Source organism: Haemorhous mexicanus, chromosome 7 (genome assembly GCF_027477595.1).
Source record: "Haemorhous mexicanus isolate bHaeMex1 chromosome 7, bHaeMex1.pri, whole genome shotgun sequence".
Lineage (NCBI taxonomy): Eukaryota > Metazoa > Chordata > Aves > Passeriformes > Fringillidae > Haemorhous > Haemorhous mexicanus.
Window position 1 is genome coordinate 22614708 of NC_082347.1, and position 12903 is coordinate 22627610.

The following is a 12903-nucleotide window of genomic DNA, read 5'->3' on the forward strand; positions in this document are numbered from 1 at the left end:
CAATGGAAGTTATCATTAGGTGATCAAAAATAGCACACTGGGGTCTGCTTGGTGCTTTTTAGTTGCTATATGGAAATATAGAGATCGAAGCTAAAGGAAAAGTACACAATAAAACTTGCAGTGAGAGCTAACAGAGAGCAATACCCACAGGCTGGCATGTGTAGGGCAACAGATACTTTCATGGTCACAGTTTTATACTCACTGAGGAGGGGAAAATGGAAATGCATACTCACTAAAGAATGGCTGTGGAAATAAATTAAGTGTCCTAAACCCCAGGCAAACCCCAAATGGTACAAATGTTTGGCTCAGAGAAGTGTTGAAATTTTTAAACTGTCGAAGTATGTCCCAAAACCTATTTCTTTAGCTGCTTTTATTTAGTTCTTGCATGTAGAGTTCCACTGCTTCCAATGAGAGATCTGTCAAAAAAGAATGGGTGAACTACCTTTAAAAACTGCACTAAAAGGCATTTTGATTTGAAGGGCAGATTTTTGATGTTTCAGTACCATAATCCCTCAGGCTTTAATGGGAATGGATCAGTAATAACTTGGAACAAGCTCTTCAAGAAGAAAAGGTAGGTTTGGTGGTGGGCTTTTTTGTTGTAATTTTGTAAATCATTGCATAGTGTTGGGATCCATGGCTAACTGCTTTTATTCTGAAAGTGGAAATAACCTCAAGTTGCACCAGGATTAGATTGGATATTAGAAAAAAATTACTCACTGAAATGGTTTGAACAAACATTGGAACAGAGAAGTTGCTTGTGAAGATGTGTCCCTTGGGAAAATGGCTTAGTGGTGGACTTGGTAGTGACAGGTTAACAGCTGAACTTGATCCTCTTAGAGGTCTTTTTCAGCATGAATGAATCTATGATTCTACGACATTCTGAAAGAGTCTTCTGTTGTCTTATACCATGCCTCTCCCGTAGTCTGTGCAGCTGTGTGTTCACCTTTTCCTGGGTGTGTTACCTGACTGAAAACGCTAGTCCTAATATTCTATAAAAACACAGCAGTGTATTTTATGGTGCAGACATGGATCGATCTTACCGAAAGCGCTGCCTGTCGTGCCCGCCGGAGGAAAGGTCCTTCCCCGTGAGAGCCGGCCCCCATTCCCGGGGGGTGCGCAGCGCTCCCCGCCAGAGGGCGCGCCCCGCCCGCCGGGCCCGGCTGGAGCCGCGGGCCTTTGCGGGCGCTGCGGCTCCGCTCGCCTCCGACAGCAGGGGCTGTGAGAGCCGCCAGCGCACCGCAGCCTGCTAACCACTCACTGCTAATTAATTGCTGACTTCACTCTGCCGGCTTTGAAGTGAGTAGCCTAAGTGGGAATTTGTGGATACAGCTTTTCCCACCAGTGTTTAGAACATGTATTTCATGCAGCAGTTTATTTCTTAAGTTAGCAACATTAAGGTTGAATCAGTGAGGTAGAATTTGTTAATTTTACCGCGATTGTACCTTAATTCCTCATAATTAATAAAATCCTACCTTCACTTCCCATAGGAATGTCATGGAGAAATAGATATTTAGACTATGCAACCTTAAGATGTGATAATATGATCATATAACCCCAAATTTTACAGAAATATATGGAAATGAAAGGTGGTTTTGGTTTTTGATGAGAGTGTGAACTCCCCAATCTCTCAAGACATTCCTGCTTCTTAATGATCTAAAATAATTATTCTTTTCTGCTTTTGACTCCAATAATGGACAGAGTCAGCTTTCAAATGAGACGCATTTTATATACTGCTTGTACTTAAAACTAAGATAGAATGTGCTTGCATTGACCTAGCAAAGCAGTTAGGTGCACTACCCTGCAAGATCAAACCTTGTGTCATTATATTATAATCTTCCTGCCTACCCCATGCAGTGAGAACTGAAGAAAACCTAGATATGACTCTTGGCTTTTTTCCTTCCCCGGGGAGTATGGGGTAGAAGTGTGGCAGCACTACTGTCCTTTCCAAGTAATCGACTTGAATAAGTCATCTCTGGCAGGCAGCCTTAAACACAGTGTTCCTTTGTCTGGTAACTTGCTGCTACTGTGTTTGACTTAAAAGCATTTGTAACAGAGAAGAGCTGTGTCCTTTAAGACTTGATATCCAAATAAAATTAAGTGTAATGCCACTGATAGCTGATAAGTGTGAAAGTTCTTGTGCAGGAAGATTTCAAATATTAAAATTTCTAACACTTCTAACAGCTAATGTGTCAGTGTGCTATTTGTTGGGAAGATAATCTCATTTTCCAGACCATTGTGCTTATACAATCACTTTACAGCTTTACTTCTCCTATCAGTAAGCAAGTCCTTTTCCTTGGTGCCCTTTATGGCATGGGTCAAAATGACCATTGTCTGTACATTTCAGCCCAGACCAAAATTGCATGTCCTTTAATGTGTTGAACAAGACTTTTGAGACAGGCAATGTTTGCTGTGTTGTTCAGCACAAACATTTGACTTGGTGTCTTGAGACAAAATCTGCATGCAGATGTGAAGTAACTAGAATGGAAAATACATATTTCATTAGATGGTGGAGGGAGGCCTGCCAAGATATGAAATGGCAAAAATGTTGTTATTTTGTGAAGACTTATATGATTTTTATATCACCAGGGTCTGACAGTGTTTTCTGTCCCTTCACAGCTCTCAACAGTTTTTTTCCAGTTTGAGGCAGCTGCATCATGATGTGTTGGATGAGTAAGTGGGCAATGAGGGAGAAGGTAAGAAGATAATGATTTGCATATAGAAATAGGAGCTGGAAAGGAACAGTGGGAATAAAATCCAGGGGACAGTTTCTGTGTAGGAGCCTGGGAGACCTGAGGGCCCAATGCGTTTCTGTTGCTGGCATTTGGGTGATGTTAAGGCAAGGCATCCATATAATTGAAAAAATGCCAGAGACATACTTTGGGTAGTGCTTTAGCTCTTACAATGTGAAGTGCTTGAAAACAACTAGGATAGTATTATCCCTCTGTCTGTTCCACTGACTTTGGGGGAGTCATTTAATCTTTAGATCTCAGTTTTCCACTTCTGCAAAATATGACTGATAATACTGTAGAGGATAGGTTTATCTGTAGAATATGCACAGTTTTCTGAGGAAAGACAGGAAAGACCTTACCCTTTGAGGAAACAGGTTTGAGAGGAAGCTGAAGAGGGTATTTCCTGACCTAGACACTGTACGCTTTGGAAAGAGAGGAAGTCTTCAACTAGCCTAAGGAGAAGAACAGTATTATGTCCATACTGTTTCCCAATAAGAAATAATTCTTCAGCTGAGATGAGTTCATGCTGCTGAGATCTCAGGTGCAGCAGCAAAATTTTATTTCATTTTGTGTAAACCTTGCAAGGGTTGCTCTTTGCTAAATGCTGTCCTAACTAATCTGTCTAGATTTGAAATACCATGAGAACTGACATATGAATTCACCTTCTATACTCTGATTGCCAGTTTGCCTTTCTGCATCAGAAAGCATGATAGAGCATTGGCTGAGCAAACTGTATCAGGCTGGTTGGACTCGTCTGCACAAACAAAGAGTTGATTCCATCTGCCCAGTACTGCAGCTGAATCACAGGTCTTCACAGCACTGCTCAACTTGAGTTGTGGCAGATAGGGGAGTACATAAACATACTTAATTAGACTGTCCAGGTTTGATTTCCAGGCCCATTTTGAAAAGTTACATTTCTATTTGCAACTACAATTTTACAGCTTTTACAGTATAATTTGACATGAACAGTTCACAGCTGTTTTTAGATTTTCTGTTCTAGTTCTCACAAAATTTTGGCATTTGCCATTTGCTATTCTGGATGACATCCCTTTGTGTATCTTTTTTTTTTTTTTTTTTTGCATTGGAATAAAAACCAAGCTGATTCACCACTGAAGTATCATCCCACTCATTTGTTTCTGTAGTTACCAGCAAGGCTGCCTTCTGCCAATGGTACATTTATGGGAGCTATCCCTCACCATGCCCTGTCACCTTCTTTTATCTAGCTCTGCCTAGAAATCTTTCTTTTTTGTTTTTCTGAGACTAGTAGTATGTGACCTTTCAGCAGTGTTTAAATTCACTCTCTTGAAAAGAAAGCATCTCTCTCTCTGTAGTACTGCTTGTTGTTTCCCAGTTTGAAATCAACTAGCAGAACCCCAGAGGGTTTTTCAAACAACTAACCATTAAACACAGTCAGGAACAAAGATCAATTGAAAACACATTTAGAATTAAGCTTCCTGGCCTGCTTTTAATTTCTTCAAGTCAGCATTGGGAGTTATTACTGTGGTCAGTCTGGCCTTTTATTGTCCTATGGCTTATTCATATAAACTATCAACTTCAGGGATGCCCAACTGCTTTCTGGTTGGGGTGTCTGTTTTTAGTTGGTTTTTTTTTTTAATATCTTCAAATATTCCCAAAGTTATTAAAGAATTATGGGTTTAAATGCAGAAGGCATTAAATAGAATCATGTTATTGGAAACAGAACTATATTTATGCGTCTAGAGAGAGTTTGCAAGCAACTCACTTTACAAGCAGAATTTGGGCCATGGCCCCTTAAAGCTTCAGTAGCTTTCTTCAGTCTGGGATCTGGATTTCTGGCAGACTCATATATTATTTCTGTTCAGATAGAGCTATACAGACACAAAAAGATATATAGCTCCAAAGGGTTTACAATTCAGATAGAAATCAGGGAGACTCAGTGGTTTGGCTCAGCTTACCTATGCCTTTAGGGGTCAGAAAGGGAATCCTAAATGTAATTTGTAGCAAGCTCTGGACATTAAAATGACTGAAGCACCTTCAGCTCTGTTTGTAGCTGTCCTGAGCCTAAAATCTTTCTCTTGTGTAAGGTGCCATGCTACTGTCTTGCCATCAGAAGTATGATGCCAAGCACGTAATTTTGTTCCAAATCTTGCAATAATTCCTGGGTTCCTGGGTTTGGATTTAGATTCTGTTTTTGTAGGGGTTTTTCTGTTGCTTGTTTTGTTTTTGGTTTTTGTTGTTTTGGGTTTTTTCCTGGGCTTTTCTTTTTTGCTTTCAAGATAAGCTACTGTGGTCTACTTTCAGAGTTTAGGGGATTGTTAGGATATTTGAGTGTTAAAAGCTAATGGCAATATAGTGTCACTGTCACACACTCCCACCAGAGATCTCAGGCTCTGTCAGTATGCTGAATCTTTTTAAGGGAGCGGCATTAGTGATAGCTTCAATATACAGCAGGGTATTCATTATGAATAATGGTAGCCTAGAGCCAGCTAGCTATATTTGCAGGGTGGTTTCACTAGGAAGCAGATGTTGGACAGATGGTAGTCAGATGATCAGTCATGCCACCATCTACAGTAAATCTGAGGGCTGTGGGGAGAAAGGTAACGTGTTGAACATATTTCTCATTTCTGTGGGAGCCTTGTACTTTTTTATGGGTATATAAAGGCTCACAGAAATATATGAGTCGTTGGTTAAGAACTGTAGAGCTGCTGATGTTTGGCTACAGCAAGTTAGCAAAACTTCACCTTGAAGTGCTTGTTACCCTTGCGTGATTGTGAATCCTATAACAGGATTCTGAACTCTCCAATATTTATAGAACTCTCCAAAGGTGAGGAGACTCCATGTCAGCTGGAGTTTTGCAGAAACCATTTTTAGGCTGGAACACTTCTTTGTTCTCTTTTTATTCACTTTCCTTGAAAACTTTTATATGCTTTTTTTCAGTCTGCTTTCTCCTGGCAGTTCTCTATTCTGTTGCGCATGTCAATATCACAGGAAGAGTATTTCAATATTTTTCTCCAGCTGAGGTACTCAAGCAGATACAACTATCTTTGTAGTGACTTGGAGCACAGTCCAGTATTTAACATGGCTTATGTTATGTAGTGTTCAGTCATTATCATCTTTGTTCAGCATGGGAACTAGAATTGTTTTCTGTGTAATAGCAAGCCTTTCCTAAGATATAATTCTGACCGTGGGTTCATAGCAGTACTAATTTTAATGTATCTTAGCTGTTGCTAAACACATTTGTTTTGTCAGCTGAAGTCAAATTATAGGATACATGCTATGCAAGGAGAACACGGTGCTTAATTGTTTTCAGCAGTGTCCAGTTTGTGTCACCACACGTTCTGGGTTTTGGGATAGAACTTCTGCAAAGGCTCAAAGACTGCTCCATTAAAATGAAATCTATGCTTTCCACTGCCCTTTAATCAATATAAACCAGAGCTTCCAGGGATTGTAATAATGTATCAAGTTGAATTTGGCTCTTTTGCAGCCCATCAAAAGAAGTTGTCCTTGACAAAAACAATATTTTAAATATCTGCTCACAAGCACCAGAGCCAAAAGGCTTCTATTTCATTTGGCAAAATACCTTCCCAAGAGCAAGACTGTGACCTGAAGCAAAGCCAAAATAAGCTCTAACAGATGCTTAGCCTAGAAAGCACTACACTGAATGGCTTAAATTGTTAAAGATTATATAGGAAAAGAGAAGGGCAGCTACCTAGTTCTGCTTCTGACTTGCTGTGTGGACAAGTTGCACTCCTTCTGTTCTAGTGCTCTGCCAACTAGAGGACCCATCTCGTCTGTCTGTGAGTGCCACCTCACTTCAGCTTCTGGGCTCTCCATTTCTGGCTGTGAGGGCTGCTGTAGGCAACAACAGAGCTTCTTCTGTTCATAACAGCAGAGGAGTCCTTTTCCAATAAACTCTGTTTAGCTTTAATAGTGAAAACTCATTCAGAGACTTTGCTCTGGGCTTCCATTCATGCTTTCCATACTGCATCTTATTCTTGCACTTGAAAAAATGTTTCAGATGCTCGGAAGATTCAAGAATTACAACATCTGTGCTCCTGTGATGACTGAAGTTGATCTAATTGGCCACACATTTCTCCTTGCCTTTCCATTTGCTAGTTCTGGCCTTTATCTGTCCTCATATAGTGCCATCTTTGCTCTGAGATCTAGTGAGAAAATGAATAACTTTCTTGGTGGCACTTCTGTTAGTGCCAAGAAGGGATGTGGCACTCTGAGGCAAGGACAGAGCAGGATTGTGCTGGCCAGCAATTGAGATTGGTTCAGGCTGTGTTAAACGTACAGCCTGATGATGCTGTTCTATAACAGTTTCTGTGAAACTGCAGCTTAAACACTTGGTCATTCTCCAGATCCTGATAGTGAGAGAAGGTGAGGACAAAGAAACTAAACAGCTTTCCTGGGCCACAGAGATGCCTGATCCATAACTAGAACTGAGATGATGGGTTCTTAAGTCAGATTGTAATAACAGAAATCACCAAGATATAAGCAACTATTTGCTGCTCTTTTGGGGAGGATGTCAGTCAGTCTGGATAGCTTTGTTCAGGGTAAGAACTAAGTGTCAGTGCTCAGGAGAAAAGCTAAATAAATGCTGGTTGTGCTGCAGTACAGGTTGGGACAGATTCTTATCTCGTTGACTGTGATGCCTGCCTGGGTAGGCCTTCTATCCAGGGTAATTGATACCAGGATGTCTTGTGAAATTAAAATTTTCTAGAGCTTGAGGCAGAGAGAAGAGCAAGTGGCAAGGATACCAACCTTGTTCATACATCCCTAAACTCAAAGAAGTACGTGTTTGTATATGTGACTTTATTTACTTGGACTGGCTTTGACACTGGGTTTCTTCCCTCACCAAAGTTCAGAAGGGGCTCTGCCTTTACTGCTCCCATGAAGCCTGTGCCCATGGAAACTACACAATAGGATTGATCTCCTTTGCATAAACTCCAGCATGGCTGAATCCAAGGAACAGGTAATCTCATTCCATAACTGTTGCCATCTGAAATCCAAGATCCCAGTGGAGAATAGTGGTGAAGAAAGATTGCTGAAAAAGGAGAGCCATTTGCACTTAAAAATCCTCAGCATATGCTTTCTCAAAGCATGCTGTGATGTGATATATGTTAAACTAAGTTAACATTAGTGGCCACAGAGCACTCCTAATGAACAAGAGATGTCCTTTGAAAGGTGTTTCTTCACCACTTTTTCAATATCTTCTTTGGGGGTTCCAAAAGCACTGACTTGGACTTGTCACGATCCTGGTAAATTATTATCCCTTATATTACTCTATGAGAGTGGTGAGAACAGACAAAGCTCTTGGGAGGTTAGGATCCAGGGGAAGCCATTGAAAATCTCAGCTTGATTAAGAGCGTCTGATTCTCACGAGGAGTTTGACATTTTACTAAATATGCATCAGCTGTGCTACCAAGAATGCATCCTGGGAAAGAGCACTGCCACAAAAATCTCTTTCCCAGTATTTCCTAGGATTCAGTTTGGCAGCATCTTGAACAAGATCACTGTATTGCCAACTGCTTGGTTTGAACGGCTTGGCTAGAGGTGGTTTTGGGAGACATTTGAGCTTTAATTAACTCACTGCTGCAGACCTTGTGAGGTCTGGTAGAAGGAGGCTTTCTTCATCCTATATTTATAGAAGCCTCAGTGGGTTGCTCTAAAGAAGTGGGGTATTGGCCTCAGCTTCAAGTTAATGAAACCATAGCAACATGCTGTGGGATGGAGCAGCTGATGGGCTATATAGGTGTTCTGTAGCTGTATAGTTGTACTTATAGCTGTATAAGCGAGAGTAGGCCTACAAAACCTGATTTTAAACAACTACTACAAGTTTGTTAAGACTCTGCATTTAACAGTGAGGAGTCTAGGACATAAACAAGCTGTTGAGATTTCATCGAGCTGAAGCTAGATGTACTTCCTTTAATGTAACTGTAAGGATCTCTGTCCTTACAGAGGGACTAAGCATAATCTGACACCAGTTGTCTGTCTATAAACAGACAAAAATCAAAACAAGCAAGACATACTGATTATTGTCTAGAAAATGCCAGGAAAACTGGTGGTTCAAGGGAGCAGCAGGCATGTTACTCTCTAATGAGGCAATTTCTTTTCCAGTCTGGTTTGACCTCAGACTGTATTCTTTATTCCCTTATCAGAATTGATGATCTGTAAATCCAGGACACCATCTTTTAAATAATGGCTGTATCATTTATCACAGTTTTTCTCTGTAGAGTTGGAGATACATACATAAGGTTAGATACTGTGTTGTGAATAGGGCAATGTGTTTTAGGGTAGTGAACTTCCAGGTGTTCTTGGTCCAGTCAAGTTTCAGCTGCTTTTGGTTGATCTAAGACTTGCCTGTTGTACAAAAACTTGTTGTGATTCAGTCTCCTAAACTTTACTTCTGAAGTACTGTGTTCCAATATAAGGATTTTTGAAAGCCTGGGTTCATTCATCTAAATCTTCTAAAGCATTGGTATCTGGCTGCTCAATACATGTTCCTTGAGCACTAATTTAGTCAAAAGTGTACAAGTGTTCTTTATGTAAAAATGCAAGAATGTTTCCCTGAAAAGCTAATTTAACTCCACCTGCCTATGTGAATCATCAGGATTAGTCAGCTGGTGGCATTACATGTAATAATAAAAGCTGTTTCTTAGGAGGAATTTGTCTTTAAAGTTTTGGCACCTTTTTTTTTTTTAATAGCATTGTTTGCATTGCATTTTGAAAGACTGTTGTGTTTTACTGACATTTCCTGGTTTCAGTTTTGCTGATGAACAGTGTAATTTCTGTCCTACAGGGAGGATAGAAAGGAGTTAATGTTCCTTTATGTTGTAAGTAAATTATCTCATGTAGTGGGACTTTTAAAGTCCCTGTTATTTGTAGCAGGAAAATAATGAGAATTACATATCAGCTCTGTAGATGCCTGTCCATATGACTGAATGAGTTGAAAGTTGATGACTTTGTAATACAGTAATTTTGAAAAATTTATTTGGGCAAATGACTTTCTTTCTTGGGTTTTCTGATGTCTGGGAACTGTATGCAAGCAAGCAAGTGAATATGAGCAGCCACATTTGGCTGGTTCTGGTTTACAGGCCAGCCAGTAATCCATACTTGCAATTCCTTCTCAACTATTGTAAGGTATGGGAAGATAACTCTGCACTGTGAAAGTGTCTTCCCAAAGGAATAAAAACCCCCATTAGCCAAAGTACCAAAATGAATAGTAAATAACACATTCCCCTGTATGTCATCTGTGACCTTTTCAAACTGAGGGATGCAGTTTGAGGACTTGCCCATGAACATCTGAAGAACTGCTAGATCCACCCTCAATCCAAACATCACTGGGTGGTTCTCCTTTCCTCAGAAGAAGGGAACCACTTCTAGGATCACACTCCTTAGCTGTTACACAACTCAAGCATGCAGGCATTCACATAGGCAATCTTGATACTATAAACTCCCTAGGGACACCAATCTTTTTGCTTCCACTTTCAGGAACTTTGGCTGCCTTCTCTATGTGTCAGGGAGGGCAATGGGAGAGGCTTCTAATTTCTCCACAAAGCAATGTGGAACACCATAGTGTGTGGCATTGTTGAGACCCCACAAGAAGGGATTTCTTGCAGAAGAAAGTGACAGGGCAGAGCAGATGTAATGATGAGTCAGAGGCACTGCAAGGTTCAATGCACATCTTAGGAAGAACCTTTTAAATTGTGTTTTATGTGTGTGAGGCTATGCTGTTTATCCACATTTCATGGGGCTTGTTTTTGCCCATAGCAAGCACTGTTAGAAATATTTAAACAGATCTTCAAAGCATTGTCACATGTGTGAGACCAACAGTCAGCCTCAATTTTGTTGAGATGGTAATGATACTAAGAAAAGTCAATACTTGAGGGCTTTAACAGCAGAGGACACAGCTGTATAATAGCAAAGTAGGATGATGGAGTCTGTTGACTTCATATGTACAATGACATTGATTTGAAGAGGTATATTGTAATTTTGATTCCTAGAAGGCCATTTCTTTTCTTAGTACGAAGAAGGGACAAAATGGTTTCCTGGAGAGCTGGGGGCTTAGGAGCAAGCTGGGAACTGGAGTGTGTCCAGTGTAATGGATAACTGAGGTAGCTGTAGTGGTACTAGTGTAAAGACATCAAAATTCTGGGGATTTGGTTGTGAAATGTCTGAATATATCTGGTGAGAAAGCTTTCTTCTTGGTTTCAGTGGAGACCCAGGTGCTGAGGAAAAAGGAAGAGACTAAGAAAAGAGATGGAAGAATTTGTAAGCAAGATTGCTTATGTTGGATTCTGGATGAGCAGAAGATCCAGTTTTCACTGCTGCTGGAAATTTTTAAATAGCAAGAAGATAAATCTGTGAAGAAGGAAACATACAAAGCTACAAGATGGAGGTTTATGAGAATCCCTGACATTGCTTAGAAACACAAAGTTGGTCTTAGTGTATCTATTTGGTAAATCCTCTATTAGAATTCTTGCTGTTCCTCAGAAAATTCTGCAGACTTATTTCTTATTTCTTATTTTGCAGACTTATAAGCTGTAAACCAGCTTATTTCCTTCAGTCCTAGTCTTATGTTTGCAAGAAAAGCATTTGGAAGCTTGAACTTATGCTGAATTGTCTTTCTATTCCTTCAAATTGTGGTCACAGAAGCTGGTTCTGATGCTCATTACAAGTTAAACCTGATATCTGAACTGCTGAATTTGTCTGCAATTTATTCTCTTACTGGGTACTGTTAGATTGGAGAAATGAAAAGTCCAGCAAAATGATATGAACAATTGTGTTGGTTTAAATATGCAGGTCCAACCACTGATCTTGTGATCATATTGTAGCTCTGTGTTTTCATTTTCTGCCTATAAAATGTGACAAGTACTTTCTTCTTCCCATCATATATAAAATTATATGCTCTTTAGGATGGTGACTTTTCCATTCACAACATTCAGATGACCGTTTGAGTCCCTGAAGCACCCAATGCTATTACCAAGAAAATGTTCCTAAGTCTTTGGCCACTGGCTCACTATCCAAGCCAAGCAGAATGGTCAGAGTCTGCACTCATGGGTACTGTATACTAAATGAAGTCTTGGTATAAAAAAAGGCTATTTCATGGTGTTCCTGACATCACCTGTTCATCGTGACATCATGATGTTTCAGGTGTTTTTTTGGTTTTTTTTTTGCAGCCAATCTGATTTTGAAGGGTGGGAAGAAGGGAGTTCTCTTTATTGTATACTTGCATTAACGAGTTAAAAAAAAAGAAAAATAGGAAAAATGAAGAGCCTATCTGGCCTAGCTCAAATGCAATATTCTGGAAATACAATTTTCACTGGCAGAGTTAACAGCCTTCCAAAAGGTAACTATTACATGGAATATACAGTAGTGTTTTGACATTGTATATGTCTAGCATTATATATTTATCTAAAAGATAATTGATTAAATTAAAGTAGCTGAAAACCACCTCCAGCTGAAAAAACACAGTATTTATACAATATAAACCTTGGGAAGATTTGATTTGTGTCTTTTGGATCAAATTACTTTTCAAAGTTGGACATGACTTTTGAATTTTGGATCCTCTTTTATGAGTTTAACATGTGATCAAAAGGGCAAATTTGGCATCTAGATTCCCTGTGTCTGCCAGTTCAGAATATATTGGTAGGAGTCCTTCTAAGAATAATTTCACTGTAATTTTTGGAAAATAACAGTAAATGTTAATAGAATATTATGCAATGAATGATTCTGCAGTAGACTCCTGTGTGTCCCCAGAGATGAGTTTCCATGCAATTGTCTCTGTGCTAAAGCAACTGCTAGGAGAGGGCATTGGGTAAGTTCTCTGTCATCATACCTGTCTGAAGAAGGTCATAGACAGTTGCTGAGAGATGTAGAATATATTCAGTATAAATACCAGTAGACACTGCTAAACTGGTTGGGCACACTGCCAGGCACTGCACAGTTAGGTATGTACCGCTGAGCACAAAATCCTTCAAAAAATCAAAGCAACAGCCATAGAATGGAAAGCTACTAAATAAGAGCACTGCAGAGCACGCAAGGGAACAACTTAGGGCCTAGCCCTTCCCTTCATTCCTCATTTAGTCTTCCCTTAGGGTGAATACCAGTAAAGAGCAGTTTAAGTCATGAGTCCTAAATTTGTCAAAAGTACTTAAATATTTGTTCAGTAAATACAGGTCACCTGGAA

General features: G+C 39.8%; 1 protein-coding gene across 2 annotated transcripts in view; it reads left to right on the forward strand.

The window, feature by feature from the left end:
- LOC132329857 (uncharacterized) overlaps positions 1-11410 on the forward strand; it is a 25065-nt gene extending 13655 nt beyond the window's left edge. Inside the window, exons 2-4 of one of the 2 annotated variants that reach the window (XR_009487200.1) lie at positions 2617-2693; positions 7575-7686; positions 10929-11410. Coding sequence is in view for 1 of the 2 variants with exons in the window: in XM_059851433.1 (XP_059707416.1) it covers positions 10929-10946 (18 nt within the window). In the remaining variant the exon portion in view is untranslated. The remainder of the gene's footprint in view (positions 1-2616; positions 2694-7574; positions 7687-10928) is intronic. The other variant, XM_059851433.1, reaches the window with a different exon arrangement.
- Positions 11411-12903: the final 1493 nt, after the last annotated feature.